The 17,769-nt window shown below is 37.5% G+C and overlaps 1 protein-coding gene across 7 annotated transcripts in view; it reads right to left on the reverse strand.

The window, feature by feature from the left end:
* cdc42bpab (CDC42 binding protein kinase alpha (DMPK-like) b) overlaps positions 1-17,769 on the reverse strand; it is an 80,333-nt gene that overhangs the window by 30,283 nt on the left and 32,281 nt on the right. For all 7 annotated transcript variants that reach the window (XM_088403172.1, XM_088403175.1, XM_088403177.1 and 4 more), the window contains exons 3-9: positions 12,415-12,498; positions 12,187-12,282; positions 11,370-11,518; positions 2,543-2,636; positions 1,711-1,911; positions 1,461-1,602; positions 1,207-1,316 (exon numbers count right to left, since the gene is read on the reverse strand). In XM_088403172.1, the coding sequence (XP_088259298.1) occupies positions 1,207-1,316; positions 1,461-1,602; positions 1,711-1,911; positions 2,543-2,636; positions 11,370-11,518; positions 12,187-12,282; positions 12,415-12,498 (876 nt within the window). The remainder of the gene's footprint in view (positions 1-1,206; positions 1,317-1,460; positions 1,603-1,710; positions 1,912-2,542; positions 2,637-11,369; positions 11,519-12,186; positions 12,283-12,414; positions 12,499-17,769) is intronic.

The following is a 17,769-nucleotide window of genomic DNA, read 5'->3' on the forward strand; positions in this document are numbered from 1 at the left end:
TTGCAAATATGGCAAAACCATTTTATAGACCACCCTTGTTTCTTCATTTCCTTGTTCTTTTAAATGTTTGGTACAATTAACAGTATATTTCTTTGAACAGCAATAATGATGACCACAGAATTCACTTCATTAGAGTTGAATTTAGGTGCTAATATTTTGCAAAACAACTTAATTTCTTACATCAAAATGGGTCTAAGATATAGTGCTTTAATTGAGGCATTACATGTTTTCTGTTAATCGCGTCATGATATACATTTAGTGTGGTACTAGGCAGTAAAAGGAGCAAAAAATTGAGGAAAACAAGGTTGTCTAATTTTTCCATGACTATACAACCGTCAAGCCCAACTGATGCCATAGGGCATTCGTGTGTTGTGAGATGTCATCAATTGTGCTGGGGCCTTGTCTCTGTGTTATTCACGCGAGAAAGTTCTGTGGGACAGACAACCGGGTGACACTGCCTTATAGACGTCCCCCTGAGTCATATATGACGTGTTTCGATGGTATGCATTCTCGTCCTGCGCTTGTGCGAAGGCATATTCTGTAAATACCAACTCTGGTCGTCTGGAGGGGCACACAGAACAGCTGTTACATATGTAACTGCCGTTTCCGCTACAAGCACACTGTACCAGTATTGATGACATGTTTTATGAATGTTTATATCTGGCAGTACGAACTTAAATGAAGGTGATACTCTGGCTTTAAATTCATGCATTTTGAAATGGGACTTAAACCTACATACTATGTAAAGTGTTTGTGGAAGGTACAAAAATGAATGAATGATTGATGCTGTGTGCGCACATTGTGTTGCTGAATAAGGCTGCACTTTTCATAAGTACCTACATTTTGGTGATTTAAAAAAATATCTACTATTGGATAGTCCAGACTGAGTCTTATTGTTACATATCATTCACTAATGTGATGAAAATTCATTACTAACTTCCATGATGCGTTGCAATTTTGAGAAAAAAAAGTCAGTAAGTAGATAATTGAGCAATGAATTAAATCAGTATTGTTAGACTTAAGATAACATTAACAGTTAGAACCAATTAATTCACAAAGACTGATGCTAGTATTGGCAATTCCACCTGATTGTCAATTTTTGGCCCCTATTTGTTCCAATATTTAATATGTTTAGATTACAAAAGTCTAAAAATCATGGGGGAATTAAGTGATAATTTCTTTGGCATTCAGACGACTGAAACTTACAGAGTTCTTGAGGGAGTCATCATCCACATCAAAGTTGGAGGTATCTGTGGGACTGCTGACCTCAGGGATGTAAGGGGCTTCACACAAGCGGATATTGTCCCAGTCAATGCCTGTAGAAAAAGAATATCATATTACCAATTAACTTCGGGTGAACAGAAAAAGGGGGTAGCTAATTAATTTCAACAATGCCGTGATGTTATTGTCCAAGAAAGCCATTGCGATTTTCATGTTGCAATTCAGAAATAAGACTGTACCAGAGAAAAATGGATGATGCTTGAAGTCTTTAATCCCATTCTGTCCAAGTCGGTACTCTCGACTGCAAATGAGCCGACGTATGAGATCTTTTGCTTCCTCTGTAACTGAATCTGTTATCTGTTGTGGGAACTGGAATCGCTCCTGGAAAAACATACATGATGCATGTGGCAAAAGCAGCACAGTTTAGAGGATTTGAGGTTTTACATCAGTATTAAAATCACATGCTTGCAACCCATGAAATAATCTTACCTTGTGATTCATGATTTTGCCGTATGTTTCCACAAGGGATTCGGCATAGAAGGGGGTCTCTCCATACAACATTTCATACATACAGACACCCAGGGACCACCAATCACACTCAGGTCCATACTTTCCCTTCCCATCCTCCATGGCCTGGAGGATTTCTGGAGAGATATAATCCGGTGTCCCCACCGCCACGGAGGACTGGACCTAGAATCAGCAACACAAGTCAGACAACAAGTCCTATACAAAGAAGTACCAAACCTAACATTATGGTGAGGATAGCAGTTAGTCTCTTTTGAAAAGATGAAACCATTTACTGCTTTCATTTCCACATATGTTATGCATTCCAATTGCTGCACATTCTATTCCAAGTGAAAGGATGAAGAAAAATATATCAATGAATACTTGGTGGTTGAAAAAAATTTACATGTGTCAGCGTTCCTCTTTACAGAGCCAAACATTCATTGTATGAACTAAAAAAGGAAAATGCAAGAATATTTTGCCTTTCCATAAAACACTGAACTAATATTTACTTGTGAAAGCACTGTGGATGAGAGTGGCTTGGCCTGTGGCGCCGCGAACTGGCTTTCACGCCTAGAAAATGTGAACTACATTCGATGATTCCACAGTGTTTTTAATTCAAATTATCCATTCGTAAATACTAGAAAGTCAATTCGCCCGAACAAAGAGGTAAAAACAGCAGGCTGACTACAACAGCCGACCTCTTACAGTCAGAATAGCGAACAGGCTCTCAAGTCCATTCGAAGAGAGCGGGTATTCAGATGCTTTAACAATAACAATTGACAACAGCTGCAGCATCAGCATGGGAAATGCATACCGTTCCATCCTGCATGAGTTTGAGACAGGAGCCGAAGTCAGCCAAACGGATATGGCCATTCCTATCCAAAAGAATGTTGTCGGGCTTTATGTCCCTGAAGGAAGATTAAGAAAGCAAATTGTCAATTACTAAACATTTTAAGGGTGGAAATGCAGACTTAAAAAACAAAAATAAAGTATTAGTAATGTACTCACAAAAATGTCCAAGTCCAGAATGACTATTTATGTATCCCATTAAAAGTTCTAGCACTCAGTATAAACTTCCTGTCAACATTTTGTTTGCAAACTTACAACTAATGACAGCTTGGTAATAGTTTGTAGAAAAATTCAACAGGATTGATTGGATTTGAAATACAGAGAATAATTTACCATCACTGGAGTTAGGATACCACAATGTTTATTTGTCTTCTTTGCATCAACTCAAGTACTTTTTCCACATTTCTATGGAGATTTGCCTAGCAAGTGATTGACTTAGCTTTTTTTGTGCTGTTTACAATAAAAAACACCTCAAAAAAAGGAAACATTCTTCCTAAATAGGATCAGCCACAGTAGCTATATAACCTTAGTTCTCAGCAGTCAGTCTCAGCAAGTAGTCGATTCATCGACAATAGATTATCAAATTGATCAATAATTACTTGTGATGAATTGTCCATGTTTTGAAATTGCAGCTTCTCAAAAAAAAAATCTCATTTCTGTAATCTTCTATGAGTGCAAACTAATTATATTTGTGCTGTATCAAAATAAAACATGTAATTTTACTGAGGAAAATAATGATTAATATTTTTGCCTATACTCTGGTGCTACAGACCAATCCAAACTGAATAACTGATTGAATCATAATAAAATAATGTTTGTGCATTTTCTGCACTGTCAATTTCACAGTTTTGTTTTTTGAACAAAGGAAATAGAAAAAAAGCTTTCTTTTTTTTTTTTTAATCTGATAAATTAATTAAGTGCTTGATTGAAATATTTATAATACTCTCCCACAAACTGTAGAGCATGTATTTTGCAGCCAAAAAAAAGGAGCTACTGCAGTTGCGGTCACCCACTGGGCATCGGACCGCATACCATTCCATGGGGTATTATTGGTAGCAGGCCGTCCAAAGTGAATGAATGAAAATTATTTTATTCATCATCAAAGTCTGAAAGAAGTTTCTTCTTGAAAATAAGGTCCGCCCGACTTTGCCTCAGTACATATTAAATCATTCATTGGTCATGTGATATTGATAGTAAAAACAAATAAATAAATAAATAAATAAATAGATAGATAGATAAATATGCCCCCAAGTTACCAAAAATCAGTTAATTGTCAAAAATGGGTTTGAAGTCCTTCAGAAAGGAGAAAACAGAAAATGAGACAGAAGAACAACCTACAAAGAAAGTTGATAACTGTTGACCTACAGAATATGTTCAAGTATTTTACTGATGCTTCACCCCACAAAACAAATCAAGGATTAATCTATCCGGACACACAGTTTGGCCAGTTCAAGCACAGTCACTCAACCTACAGTATATGACGCCCATCTAGTCTTACTTGAGGGATTACAGGCACTCTTAGTCATTTTCCATGATGGCCCTCTTTAGTCAGGCTTAGTACTATGCCTTAAAAATCGACATCCAGCTGGCGGAACTGACTGACTACACTTAAATACAGACATCGTCAATGTCTGACCATTCCACAGATTTTCTCAGAGGGCAGTGGTGTGTGTGTGTGTGCATGAGTGCCCTATTAACAACCGCAACACAGCTCAATGTACATGGTCTGGAGAAAAAACTAGAAGTACTGTAGACATATTATAAATCCATGCATCTTGACAAACAATTGACCCTTCAAAGTCAGAAGTCACCAATTATATATATATTTTTTATCTTCCATCATCATAATATGATTTACGACATTATGATTTATGACAGAAACCTCTAAAACATGCCGGATAGGCGGCACTTGAGGACTGGGTTTGGACATGCCTGTGTTAAGCAATATTTAATGAGCTTTTCTATAACCTAGCCACAATATTTGATGAAACCAGTGTTGTGGTGCTTGACCCTGATACCTAACCAACAAACTGGTGACAATAGTACCTTAAAAACTATAATCTGGATAATATGGAATACGTGTGGACATCAAGCTTTGATAGTAGCCAATCAGCATTGGACAAAACCGTGACAGTTGAGGGGCACTTCTGTTGTTCTTTCTATTAACAAACCTTTTAATAGAGTTGCCCTATTTTCTTAGAACATCATCATGACATCTTGTGTTTATCGTCTCTAATTGTACGTTTTGCTACTCGTTCTTTTCTTAATCACCCCGAATTGAAGTTAGGAACTCACCAGTGATTGTTGAAGCTCTAACGCCTCCAGCTATGCAGCACACCCTAGCTTCCACAGACTGTAAGGCCAACAGTGAATGCTAACCTAATACTAGGCTAGTTAGTCCAGTTAATTGGGCAAGTGTGTCACAAGTCTCCTGTGGTCTTAAGGAGCAGCACTGAGACTAGAATAGAGGGAGGTAAGCTGTCCTAAGACACACCATCCATCTGGGAGGGCCATCTGGTTGCAGCCCGACAATAAACATGCACGCACACATGCGCACACACGCACGCACACACACAGGATGCTGCACAGACAAGGATGTCTCACATGGATCTATGCAAGCAATTGTTCTGACTGTGTGACCTCTGGTACCACTTGACACAGGCGAATAACATTGAAACCAGTACTGTTTTTGATGAGGACAAGTTCTAAATACCATAATGTTGTTAATGCTTCATAACATTTCTATATAATGGAAGTATTACCTTAATGTTAGGAAGGAAGTACATGCGACCAAAAGGCTATCTAATTATCACTGACGTCGGGCAAAATCCTTGAAGATCCTCACTTTTCAGAAGACCCCCAAAATGGCATTTTGTTGATTAGCATAGCATCAGCACTTGGTCAATACTTACAAAACACATGTGGACAAAGTAACACTAAAGATTTTTTTTAAACTCTGACACACCAAAATGTAACATATGAGGTTACGGCCCGACGCCAGCGATATTCAGGTTGATTTACATTGAAGTGCATTCATGCCAAATAATTTTGTTTCACAGACAAAAAAAATAAAAAAACTGAACTGTGAATTTGGGAACAACAGCTATCCTGCAAATTTGTCGTTGGAATCATGTTTTTAGTAGCTCTGCATAATTAATTAATAAAGTTGTTTACTTGTTTTCATATTTCTAAGGGGTGTACAATAGCTTTCAAAGCAGGGGCTCATTTAGCTTTATCGGTAGAAATTTGTACCACTGGTTCATAACATACGGGTCAACATACCCTATCAGAGACAACTAAAACTATCCTCTTGTAGATGAGTGAGCTACAAAGAGAAACATGGTCCTGATTAAATACAAAACATTTACCAAGTCACACACATGCTAAGCTCAACTGTAGTCAGAATTCTCTCACAAAGATTTACTATTACATAAGACAAAGTACATCTCATTACTAAAGAAATGATGCACAATGTCATCAGCACCATCTCACTCTGTCCACACATGGAAACCCCCTCCTCAGTACCAACCCCCACATCCCTCACTATGGCAGAATAGGCCTTTTGCTCTAAGCCACACAAAGCCACACTAGACAGATGTGGTGCTAGGCAGCACTAAGCCATCACGAGCGGCTATTGAAACATTTGTCTGGCCCCTCTGTGAGGCCATGCAGATCACTGACCAGTGACCACTGAATAATCACGTGCACGCTCTTCATTTGACTAACACACTTAGTCCCTCGTGGGAGCTGAACGATGGTTAACAAAAACGTTTTGGTGTTCTTTTATCCATGCTTAATTTTGTCTCTACGCTTCACATCAAAGTCAGTGTAAGTTAAATAAATTATAATATAATATATAATATAATATATCAAAATAATTGTGAATTATCATTTCCATAACTATGTGGCTCTACTTCAAGATGTTTCCCTGTAAAAGAAGAACGATTCCACTAATCATTGCAGGAGACTGTGTGACAAACTGACATCATCCAATTTATTTGTGAAGGCCCAAGGGAAAATTGTCAGAATATCATTGCTCTACTTTGAAACCACAACCTTTACAACTGCAAATAGAAACCTAATAATGTGTGTTTATTGAATGAATACAAGAGATGGTTCTATAATTAATGGTCACCCAGGGCTTCTAATTTAATAGGTTACTGCATTGTCCTTCACCTTAGTCATGTGAATAGGAAACAGGCTTGACCTCATATATAGACACACCACAACCAAGATAAAAACACACACCCAAAACACACACTGACTACCTCCCATGCACACACCCACACACACACTTTCTCAGATGGGACCAGCCAACAAAACACACCCTCCCCAAGGGATGTGCCTGGCTGACTCCACCTTCTGCAAAAAAAGGAAAAAACAAAAAAAAAAAAACATGATTCTCACACAAAAGCATGGACATAAATTAGAGGGGATGGGCTGAGGGTGTATACATAGAGTGACGTATCAAAACCACACCCACGCACCTCTTGTACCCCATCATTACTGTCCCAAACACTCCACAATGGGACTTCAAGGGAAACAGTGTCATCACCCCTGTCCCCACCCCCTAGGTCCCTTTTCCTTTCCATACACGCTTCCATGTGTTCTACTAGTAACCAGCCCCCATAGCAGGCCCCTAGATGACAACATATAATTAGCAGCTCCCCAATCACTTTGAGTTTCAAATTTGTATCTACATTTGAGTGTCTGCAACTTCAGACTAACTCAAAACATAATCACATTAGTCTTTAGTTTAAATCCACAGTTATTTTTTTCTGACACCCAGTTAGGCTTTTTGGGGGAGATAAAATATGTCATAGTTAAATTAAAAAAAGACATACTGGTAGATTCTGCTTTAAAACTAAACTATGGCAACCCAAAGAAACTTGATAATCCACCCCGCTTCTCATTTAAGTTTCAAAACTGTTAGATGAGTACCATGTCAAACTCCTGATGTGTGGGCACAGATATGGAAACGGCGTTGTAGGCTGAAGCATTCCAATTGCTGTTACTGGGGAACAAGCACTGTGCTAACAGCCAAGCGAAACACTTAAAATTGTTTCATATCAAATGTTCCATGCAACTGTCACTTTATAAAGGCAGAAGTGCCTAGCGTGAGGCTCACAACGCCCCAGTATGAGCACAGCAATTCTCAACTCAATGATCAGAGATCATCCCTAATATTTTTATAATATACTTCATGATATACCTAATATACAAAATTGATTGATTTTGAAGCTATGTTTGTACATTTGTAGGCAATGTTTTGTTTCTTGTTGGTTGGTTAGCCACTTTGAGGCTAATGTTAGCCGCCTGTCAAGCAAATATTAAAAAGTGTTTAAAACATGAAACATCATTTAAGCTAACTATGCTAATATTGACAGGGAAGACAGTGAACTTGAAAAGCACATAAATGTTAAAACAAAAAGTCCTTTTCAAGCTAATGTGTACATTGTATTCTCTGTACTACATACATTCCACACTTTACAAGTGTTCAGTTTACTGTATCTCAGTCTCAAATGCACTTTTGCGATTAGTGTTGGGAGTAGATGGAAATTTGCTAAATAGTGAAATAGATCTCATTTTACTATTCATCGTGCCATTGCTCATTTTGCCATACAATGTCATACACTTACATACAGTATGTAAAGCAAGTGAGATGTTTTCTTTAGGGACATTAATCAATTCTATAACAAGTACTAGGATTTAAAAAAAAAAGTTATTGGTCAACCAGAACAGCACATTGTCTTTTCACAGTCACGGCAGGGAAATTAATGAATTTGATGACTGCTGATTTAAGGGTTAGCTGTTTGTCAGCGAGCATTTGTTGGTGACTTCTGATGGGAGCGTAAAGCACATGTGCTTTTGTTTTATTTGAGGATAGACTTGCATATGTTCCATATACTGTACTTGTAGCACCACTGCTGTATTGATTGAGGTGGGAACCCACCACCTTTTGGAAAGGCATCCAAGTTGTTGCCAAATTATGAAATGCAATTTATCAACCAAAAACTGGATGAGTCATTGCATTTTTAGCACAGTATCCCAAAGCAATGCAAAGCATTTCTGGATGGCAAAAAAGAATGAGTTAAAAGAAAGTGCTGTACTATCCGTGTGTGATTCAATATATTTTGGAACATTTGTTTTCCAACATTTGTACAGGTATCTCTAAGTGTATTTTATCCAGCAACTCCAGAAGGTATACTGTATGTGTATAAGGTAGATTGTGTGTCATCTGTTTTCTATCAGGCTTTTCTACCAGAAAATTGCCTCAGTAATGACTATCTGCATTGTATAAACTTGAGTAAATGCATACGACATTTTGCAAAGGAGCGACTCTAACATAATTCAGCTCAAGAAGTGCTTCATGTTTCAATTAATTTGTTCTTGATTTGAAAAGAAAACACACTGTTCCTGTCACAGACTTAAAAGGCATTAAATTAAGATTTGCTGATAAATAAGGAGACCCTGGAAAAAAAAAAAAAATACACCTATGCCCTTGAAGGAACTTCATACAACTCAAGGGGTTTTCATATGCCCATTTGCAAACATCTGCTCTAATACATATACCTTCAGTACAGTCCATTCAGTTCTGTGCAGTGTTGTGCATAGGTGACTTCATGAAAGGAAATTTGAATGGAAATTGTGCATTCCATAAGTGTTGCGTGTTATGGCTATAGCTAGTAATATACAGGAGTTTCCTTACCATCTCCTGTTGCTAAAATCACCTGCTTGGGACCAAATCAACTTTCTAGGTAAAAAATGCAAGGAGAAAGACAAGAGGATATAACGAAAGCAGCGTGCTGACACTGTTCAGCTAAAATTAGGCACGTTTCTAGCGCTATCACACATGCTAATGCACCAGAAACGGTGCCATTCTGACACTGTTCAGCTAAAATTAAGCAAGTTTCTAGCACCATCACACATGCTAATGCACCAGAAACGGTGCGATTTGGCATTTTCACTTCTATGAGAAAAAAATAAAACATCTTTACGATAATGCAGCTGATTTTTCTTCTTCATACATCTAAACATGTAGGTAAAATGTGCACGCATATATGCGCACACATACAGTAGTGCATTCCTGCAACCACAGGTACTGCCATTGTGGTTGAAAGACCAACTTTCTTTTTGACTCTACACTATCATCATCATCATGAGGCTCTGTTTCCTCATCTCTCCCCCGGTCTGATCCTCATTCTCTTCATTTGGCTTTTGAAAATAAACTGTTTCATTTTTGGAACACAGTAGCGGTGACTGCGGCTGAAGTAGCCGGAAAGTGATGCATAGTGGCTGCAACATGTTTTGGTGTGCCTTCTGTATATTTACATATACAGGACATTTTGACGAAAGCTGTCAATGGGGGGGGTTAGGGGAGGCCCGACCCCCAAAAGCTGTTAATGAAAATACCGGAAGTCCTGATGGCCAAAACGCCCCTGGTTTCAAGCCAAACCCTCCACCTTTTTTGGATGGATTAAAAAGCTTGTGTGTTGCCTTTTTAACTTTGATTCTGAAATAAAATTATCTGCAAATGGGTAGTTAAAACTATTACTGATTACTAACTTTCATTACACCCATTTTAGCATGTAAAGAAAAATGCACCCTATTTTTCTTTTTTTGGTGTAAGCTAAAGCTCCAAGTATTGATGGGTCTCGGTTTTTGTAGCGCAAAATTCCCCCTTCTTCTTCTTCTCCTCCTACTTTTGGCTTTTTCCTTCAGTTTTGTGAGGTGAGAGGTTTTTGTTTTTCTCTTCATGATGCATTTGTCATGCTATTTAATGCATACTTTCAGCCCCAAAAAGTGTGTAAATACTAATACTAATGGGTAACTGGTGCAGTAAAGCACATGGGATGTATTTTGGGCATCTCATGAGAAAAAAGAAAACAGGATTAACGCTTCAATTGGTCTCGTTAAAGGAAATAAAATGGATGGTGACAATGAAAAATATATCCTTATTGTATGTTGCTTAAAAAAGCAAAACAATCTACAAGTCAAGATTTTTCCAAACCTTTTAAACATTGCAATATAATTCACTCACATGCCACATTTCTGCTCACGCGGCTTTAAAAGTGTCACAAGCTATTCTGGCAAACTCCCAATGCGAAATGATGAGTCCAAGATTCTTCAAGTTTCTTGTCAACTGTACAACCACATGCAATAATTATTTTGGACGCATATTTGTGGGTCTACTAAAAAGCCGCATTAGGAAAAATTGAAAAGAATGAAGTTCAAACAAGAATACAGTTGTTAGATAAGTGTTGAGAAGCTTGTCAAGCTGCACCTTGCAAAGTTCCCTAAAAGATTTTTAGGAACCCGTAGATTAGCACTACCATGAGTGTTGGAGAAATCTATTACTGTGCAAAAATTTGAACAACAATATTTTGTTGTGTTTGTTGAATCATTAACCAGAAGCTAAAATGTTTTATTGTATTAGCAGATTAATTTCTGACCCCCATCAACAGGAACATAGCAACTGCTGGTATCATACTGTTTTGTCTGTGTAGGAATTCTGCCGTTCGATGGCTAAAATTTGTCTTTAATCTTATCTCATCCAAAAACATTAATTGTTCTTGTCATTATCTGCAGAAATAAGACTTCTTAGTCTAAAACCTAGTGTAATGTTTAGTTTTGTGATTGCCTTCTGATAGGCATGGCACTAAAACTTTTTTTTTTAACCTTGTCTCACAAGTGTTGCACAAGTGTCATGACCAACAAAAACAATCAACAACTTTTAGTACACAAGAAACACAGGATTTCATCCTGAGATACACAATGGACTTGCTCCTCACCTGTGAACGTAATGAAGCTGGTGAATAGACTCGATAGCAAGCACCATTTCAGCTAGGTAGAATCTGGCCATATCCTCCGGTAGTCGGTCCTCGAATTTACTGAGTAATGTGAGCAGGTCACCACCCACATAGTAGTCCATGACCAGGTACTAAAACAACATTAGAGGTCTGTCTTAAATGCAGTAGCAAAGGACTAAGATGGAAAAAGACCAAAAAAGCAACATTATGTGTGAATTATTTTTTGCAGGAGCCTACATAATGCCGTTCAAGAGACCCCCCCCCCCCCCACCCCGCCAACACCCTTTTCTCCTATTACTAGAGAGGGGACCAAAGGATGTGAGTACTCCAAAATATGCACACGATTTTTTTTCTATAATTAAATGACCGGAAGGGCTGTGGTGTCTATTGCTAAGAGTCTCTGGGAGTGTCCCAAGTGAAGTATTTGTTGTGAGAATGTGGGAAATGGAATGACAAGCAGTCTCGGCATTTGAACTCTGGGTCACAGAGAGAAAGATGACAGACAGTCGGGTTAACTGGCAAATGATGACTATGATATCAAAATTGGAGGCTTGCAAGTCTCAGTCTTTTCGACTCATGTTAATTAGCACTTACGTGTTCTGATTTCCTACAATTCTTAGTCGTGTCATGCTTTGTGGTAGCAGATGAATGTGCAGTCTAGCGGTTGGCAGGTCATCTGCCATACTGCTGAGATAGTATTGTGTTCTCAACATGAACTGGTCAAAGTAGCAGATTGTGTGAACACCACAACAATTTTCTGAAGCTTTAACAACATCACGTGAACACAACTGTAGCCTACCAAATTATTGTCATCCTGGAAGGCATAGTGGAGGGTAGTAATCCACTGGGAGTCTCCATTCACCAACACGTCTCGCTCTTCTCGAAAGCACGCCGTCTAAAGACAGACAAAATGGATTTTGCAATTTACATATTCTTACAAAATAAACACACAAGCATACACACTATCCATGCTGTCTCAGTAGTAACATGACCCCACTTCTCTGGCAGCTAGCAACTTGATACTTACCTCTGCTCGCTTCAGCATCTCCCACTTGTTAAGGATCTTCATGGCGAATACTTTGTCTGTATTTCTCACCTTCACGACTGCTACCTGCACACAAGAGTAGAAGAAGCGATAGTGAATGGAAGGTTTAAAGGAACAGGAAATGCACATAGACATCTACGATGCATCCTAACAAACTTTAGATTATTTCAAGCACGCCACAGAGAAAAAAAGGCAATAAATGAACCATTTGTCATAAAATTGTCAAAATGAACGTTTAATTCGTTCACTGTCAGTTCAGTTAAAATGAATCTTTTGACTTTTATGGCTCTTAGTGAAACCCAGCAAAAGTCAATTGTGGGCATGTATTACTTAGTGACAATGAATGACTTTATTAAAGAGGTACTTTGTCAATAATTGTCAGCAGTAAAATGGTATATATTGTAAATAATTGTATACATAATTTCACATTTTTTCATATACAATAACACCTTTAAATATGCGTTTGGTCCTTGCTGTCGACTGAAAATGACATCAAATATACTCAGGGCTTAGGTAAAAAAAACAACCATTCCTCATCTTGTGAACATCCCATAACCAAACCCAGAGAAAAGATTGTGGTCTGATTGGTTGTTACTTGAGACTGTCATGTCATTTTCAGGCGACAGCAAATGGTAAAAGATGTTTTAAAGGTAGTGACTATAGATAAATAAAAAGTGTTGTCAATTTAGTTTGAGGCAAAGTATTTTTTTTTTTACTGTAGAAAATGGATACATATATAAATTATCCCTTAATTGAATTTTAGCTGGTGCAATTAGCACATAATATTTTGTCATTCATGGCGCTTCATGTGCAGTAATACTTTTAAATCCACATTTTAAAACTTGCTGTCAACTGAAAATGACATCACAGATAACAAACAATGGAGACTCAGTTGTGTATGTCACATGACTAAACCCAGAAAACAGGGTGAGCCATAATCGATCGTTACCTGGGCCCTGAACTTAAAAAATAATTTAGTCGATTTAATTATAAACAAGGTGTTATTTTTTTTATCTGCTGAAAATGGCTAAACAAGTATCCAGTGATGCAAATTTAGCCAATGTATTAAGAACGTAAAGCCAAAAAAGTAACAGAAATTATAATTTCAAATGTCAATTTGAATGTCTGAGGTACTGATATAAGGGACTTTAAGTGGATAAATCAAACAGTGAAAGAGAAAGTACGAGTTAGGAGACTTGAAATTGGATTACTAGGTATGTGCCGCTCGAAGTAAAAGTAAGTAGCCACTTAAACTCTAATCTCTTTTTTTTTCCACAAACTCAATGGCGTAGTACAAATATGACAATGTAGAAGAAATTACGGCACGTCACATAGTGAAGAAAAGCTGGTAAAGTTCCAGAAGAGTGGGAGGAAAAAAAACAGCTGGATACTTAAATATGATTCATAATTCCAAGGAAAGTTTTATCCACCATGGATGTGAATCAGCAAAGTCAAATGTGTACAGAATACAGATGCGATATTTGGATGAAAGTTGATATTTGGATGAAAGTTGCACTGTTGACATGTACACAACGGAAAGAAAAAAAAAACTTAGTAAGAACAAAAGATGATTTCAGGTGGATAATTTTAAGCATTTAGAAAAAAAAACCCTGCACTGAATTTAAAAACATCTGCAAACTACATGAACATGATAGAAATTACAAACTATCTCACAAGCTTCTTTTTAGCTCAAAATCTTATTACACGACATCCCTTCTTGTACGTATCTTCACAAAATAGCCAACTGCTGATAAATTGTTGTGTTATCACTTAATGCTATTAAGGTTTTAAGTGGGAATGTAGAACAACAACAAAAAAACAGTGAAGAAAGATGTATGGATGTATGAAAAAAGTATGGCGCAAAGGAACAAAAGCGTAAACAGAGAATAATTTGTGACCCACACAGACATGAACACGCACACACAGAAACAAACAGAAGCCCATACAGCAGGGCCTGTAGTCTATTAAATGAGCTTAGGAATGTTGCTAATGCAATACAATGATAACTTTCCTGCAGTGTTTGGATCCTTCCATAGAGGAAGACGAGAGCAGGACGGGGAGAGCGCACTGTTCTTGGCAACGCCTTGGTGTTTTTGTCTTCTCTTGTCACTTTACTTGCTTCTTGTTCTCCACCCCCAACATATTTTGTCGCTCTTTTCCGTAATTAATAGCTCAAAGTATAAATTAGGGCGGACTGCTTACCTTACGCAATGAACCGAATGCTAGACAGGTAGTCAGCGAATGGAATCATATGCATGTTTTGTTTTTTTTATCCATTAGTTAAACTAGGCTGTGTATTCCTTTGGATGAAAAAAATTGGATGTTCATGCAAAGGCCTGACTTGGGATTGGAAAACAATCAACAACATGGCTCACAAAGACTACTTTTTCCAGCTACTTGAACAAAAGACTTTATGATGAGCGCTTCATGCAAAAGAACCTCAACATGTGGTGATCTTAGGATTTTTTTTTTTTTTATTTATCGGAAATGATTATTGCCAATTGAAAGGTTTGACAACTTCCGTTTATTTTTTTTTCCTCGTAGTTGCAACGCCACATAAAGACAGAGAATCTGAATCAGACCCCAATCTATCGGTCAGCTGGAGTGATACGTGCTTTCTATTTTTTAGTTCAGAAATTTTAGAAAACTTTATCAAGTGACACCATTCAAACAAAGGACAAAAGTCAACAGAAAACTAACAAAACATATTCTTTAAAATGCAAAATAAGTTTAATTGTGTGGTAATATCAGAGATTTAGGAAATACAAATATTCGATAATGTTTTATTGGCTGATATCAGAATATGGGACCAAAATCATATATCAATATCAGATTGGGCCACCCCTACTCCTGCCATCATAGTAAGTACTGATGAAGACATGGTGGTGTGATGCTAAAACACACATTACTTATGTCAGTTTAAGCTTGGATAATTAATCCACATAGTCTTTAGTTGTCAGTGTAATTTTTTAATTAATGAAGCACTCTCTCAGGGGTAAAGTCAAACTTGAAAATGAATGGAATTATGTTTAGGTTTGCCATATGCCCAAAATGAATTGGCACAAACTCAACTGTGCTGATTGCCGAAAAAATACTGCCCATTTACATCTTACAGCAGCATTGATTTGTCAAAGCTGAAAATATCGTTTTGATTCATCTGTACAACACTTTCATTAAATATTTATTTGATTAAGATAAGGAAATATATTTCAAATACGTTTTATGGCTCTGAAGTCGATGCAAGTTCTCTGAAGTCGATGTAAGTATATTAGGAAAAAAGTTTTGAAATATTTCATTATAACAGCTTTTCCACATAAGGGTTGAACAATTAAAATTAGAATTATGTTTGAAATAAAATAAGACTTTATTTCAATGTCATATCACTCAAACACATGTCAAAGGTATGGTTGTTGCAAAATGGCAGTAAGGATTAATGATGTGAGCAGGTCTCCTAACCGTCATCTTTCTTTATGACACTACCCTCACCAACTGAGCCCATTAACGTTCATAAAGGGACAAGTGAGTCCAGTGGTTTATTCATTAAATCAGCTCCACAAACACGTGTATTCGCAGCATCTCACAAGAGTGTGAAATTAAACCATGCCTCCGGTCGTCAAGCCTAACCGAACACGGTATTAAAAGTTTCTCTCGTGTTGCTCCTAAATTCAGTTATATGCTTGTTTTTCAAGAAGGCTAGTGTTAGGGGACAATGCATACACAACATAATGTATCTCTTTTTGCGTTAACCACTAAAATCCATAAGTGCATTCACTTGGTATTTAATTTTGTGGAACATACCCGAAAGAATTGGAAAGTGACCAAAATGTGTTTGGAAAAGGGGCCTCTTAAGACATAAAACCTCAAGTGTTCTAACCACTGCTGCGCATGACATCACTCAAATCGTCATCATATGATAATCGAAACCCTGTTACCTCAAAGTATCTCATTTATGTGCGTTGTTTGAAATATTGTTTTGGTTATATGTCTAGACGGCTTTTGAATGTAATCATTTTGGTGTCACACACAAAAAGTGGTTAAATCAGGTGACTAAACGGTGCAGTAATGAAATAATCACATTGCTCATTAAATAAGGTGGTCTTGGCAATGCTGACATTGGAATGTTACCACAAGGTAGCACCTTTTCACAAGTCCCAATATAACCCTGAACACAACACTGGAAAATACTCACACACGGGAGACACATGACTCATGCGTGCACATTCCAGCATTGGCTGCAAGGCTCAAGTAAAGATATTATTGTATTTCATCAGTACCATAACTACATGCCATCAGTGTGCTAATTTCCATATCACTTTCCCCACCAATCTTTCAAGATATTACAAAATTTCAATGCAAAACAATATTTTATCTACCGGTAATTAAATGATGGACTATCTCCTACGTAGAATAATCAATTGAAAAAATATTTGAGAGAAAAAGCCTCGGTTGCCATCATTCCTGCGATAACACATAGGGCAGGCACCAGGTAGCCCCCAAAGATCACATGAGTAGCCCGTAGGCTTGTTCTGCAAATATGTTACAAGAGATAGAACATTGGTGATTTTCTATTAATTTTTCAAAAAATTAGAGATGTATTACATGTGCATTACAAAATACATTCGATTCACATATTCACTACAGCTGTTCCTTAATTAGTGTGAAAAATCATCAACATGATCGGTGTCTTCACATAAACTGGTAGCCCTTCGTATTGCTCAGTACCAAACAAGTAGCTCTCAGTTTCAAAAAGGTTGGTGACCCCTGATATAGGAAAACAAGGAAACGGATCTACAAAAAACAAAATAAACTCTCAATGTGAATATCTTTCAATTAGGCAACATTCAGACAGAAGGGCTTAATGCTTATTTTAGATTTTTTTGTAAAATCTGATTTTTGTAATGTAGTTAACATTGCCAAATAAATGCAACCTGTATGTGGTCTGTATCCTGTGTATGAACTATAAACATCCCAAAACTGTCCTGCATATGCATTGAGGACACCGTGACGTCAAACACGGCAGGCGTGCTTAATGTTAGCGTTTACAATAGTACCACAATAGATGGCCGAAATGAGTACCTCGCAACGTTGAAATGGATGTCATACTGCAGCCAAAATGTTTTTAAATCTGTTAAATTTAAGAGGGAAATTGAAAAGAAGCTAAGTAAGGTTTTGGGTCATGATAAGTTTGTGGAGCAGTAGTAGTAATGCCTGTACAAAAGAGCTTATGGATGCGGAGTCAAAGCCAAGAGAGGTATTTGCTTCGGTTCACTGACAAGAGAGTTTATACACAACTTTGGCACGTGGGGCTCGGAAAAAAGTGAACTGGTCGTTCAGACT

This window comes from Hippichthys cyanospilos, chromosome 20 (genome assembly GCF_059441005.1).
Source record: "Hippichthys cyanospilos isolate Australia breed blue-spotted pipefish chromosome 20, RoL_Hcya_1.0, whole genome shotgun sequence".
Lineage (NCBI taxonomy): Eukaryota > Metazoa > Chordata > Actinopteri > Syngnathiformes > Syngnathidae > Hippichthys > Hippichthys cyanospilos.